The sequence below is a fragment of the Stegastes partitus genome, unplaced genomic scaffold, assembly GCF_000690725.1.
Source record: "Stegastes partitus isolate 25-593 unplaced genomic scaffold, Stegastes_partitus-1.0.2 Scaffold324, whole genome shotgun sequence".
NCBI lineage: Eukaryota > Metazoa > Chordata > Actinopteri > Pomacentridae > Stegastes > Stegastes partitus.
Window position 1 is genome coordinate 179,962 of NW_007578055.1, and position 1,075 is coordinate 181,036.

The window sequence follows — 1,075 nt, forward strand, 5'->3', positions numbered from 1 at the left end:
AGAGCAAAGAGGATGACTCCACAGCTCCAAACATCTGCCCTGCGACCATCGTACTTCTCCCCCTGAAACATAAAGACAGAGTCAGACGTGCAAAAGCGGCGACACACACATAAAACACACACTGAGAGCGGACAGACTCACCCGTATGACCTCTGGGCACGCATAGTGTGGAGATCTGGAAGAAAAGAGTTACAGATGAAAACATATAGAGCACTGATTTATGTAGGAAACGCTGCAGCCTGTGGACAAAAACACCTGCTTGTTAATCCAGGGAATAGACTGAACAGGTGAATCCAGGTGAAAGCCACAATCCCTTCCTAATTTTATCTGTTAAATCCACATTCCTCCTGATGGGCAGATGGTTTTAAAAAGGTTTGAGCTTTTAATGAACGATTAAAAGAACAAGAGAGCGTCGGATGTTCCTGATGTTCCGCACGCTTGAATCAGGCGTTGTTTAAATCTTAAAGTCACTGAACTGCTCATATAATGCATCTTTAATTTACACAGCAGCAAAGTCGGATGATTCAACTCCAAACAAAGTGGCGTCGTGCTCACCCACAACTGGTTTCCAGCAGACTATCCCCGACCTGGAGCGAGGCCATGCCGAAGTCTGCTATCCTGATGTTGTTCTTCTCATCCAGGAGAAGATTTTCTGGCTTCAGGTCTCTGTGACTGGACACAAACACACACACAGGTTCAATAAAGGCTTTTTTAAGTTTGCACAGTTGATTGATTTCCACATGGTTTGTAAGAATGTGCACCAAAGTTTGTGTTAAAGGGCGGTGATGTTGAACAGGAAGCAGCCGTCTGTGGGTTTAGTGCTGCTGGATTTTGCTCTAATGTGAAAAACATCAGCTAGATTTAGCTACATGATAAACACGTTGACATAATACGTACGTTTTAGCAGAGAAGCATGAGATGCAGGCTTGAATATTTACTCAAGGATTGGATTTTAGTGCAGTTTAAAAGATTTTAATCAAACATTTCTATTTTAAAATGAATACACATTTTCACTGCCCTAGATTTACCTGACAGATGCAGTTACTTTACAGATGATGTTTTTACATTGAAAACA

The 1,075-nt window shown here is 42.0% G+C and overlaps 1 protein-coding gene across 4 annotated transcripts in view; it reads right to left on the reverse strand.

Moving 5' to 3' along the window:
- LOC103358653 (serine/threonine-protein kinase BRSK2-like) overlaps positions 1-1,075 on the reverse strand; it is a 23,997-nt gene that overhangs the window by 16,172 nt on the left and 6,750 nt on the right. For all 4 annotated transcript variants that reach the window (XM_008283704.1, XM_008283703.1, XM_008283702.1 and 1 more), the window contains exons 5-7: positions 556-672; positions 142-175; positions 1-62 (exon numbers count right to left, since the gene is read on the reverse strand). The exon at positions 1-62 is cut by the window's left edge and continues 5 nt beyond it. In XM_008283704.1, the coding sequence (XP_008281926.1) occupies positions 1-62; positions 142-175; positions 556-672 (213 nt within the window). The remainder of the gene's footprint in view (positions 63-141; positions 176-555; positions 673-1,075) is intronic.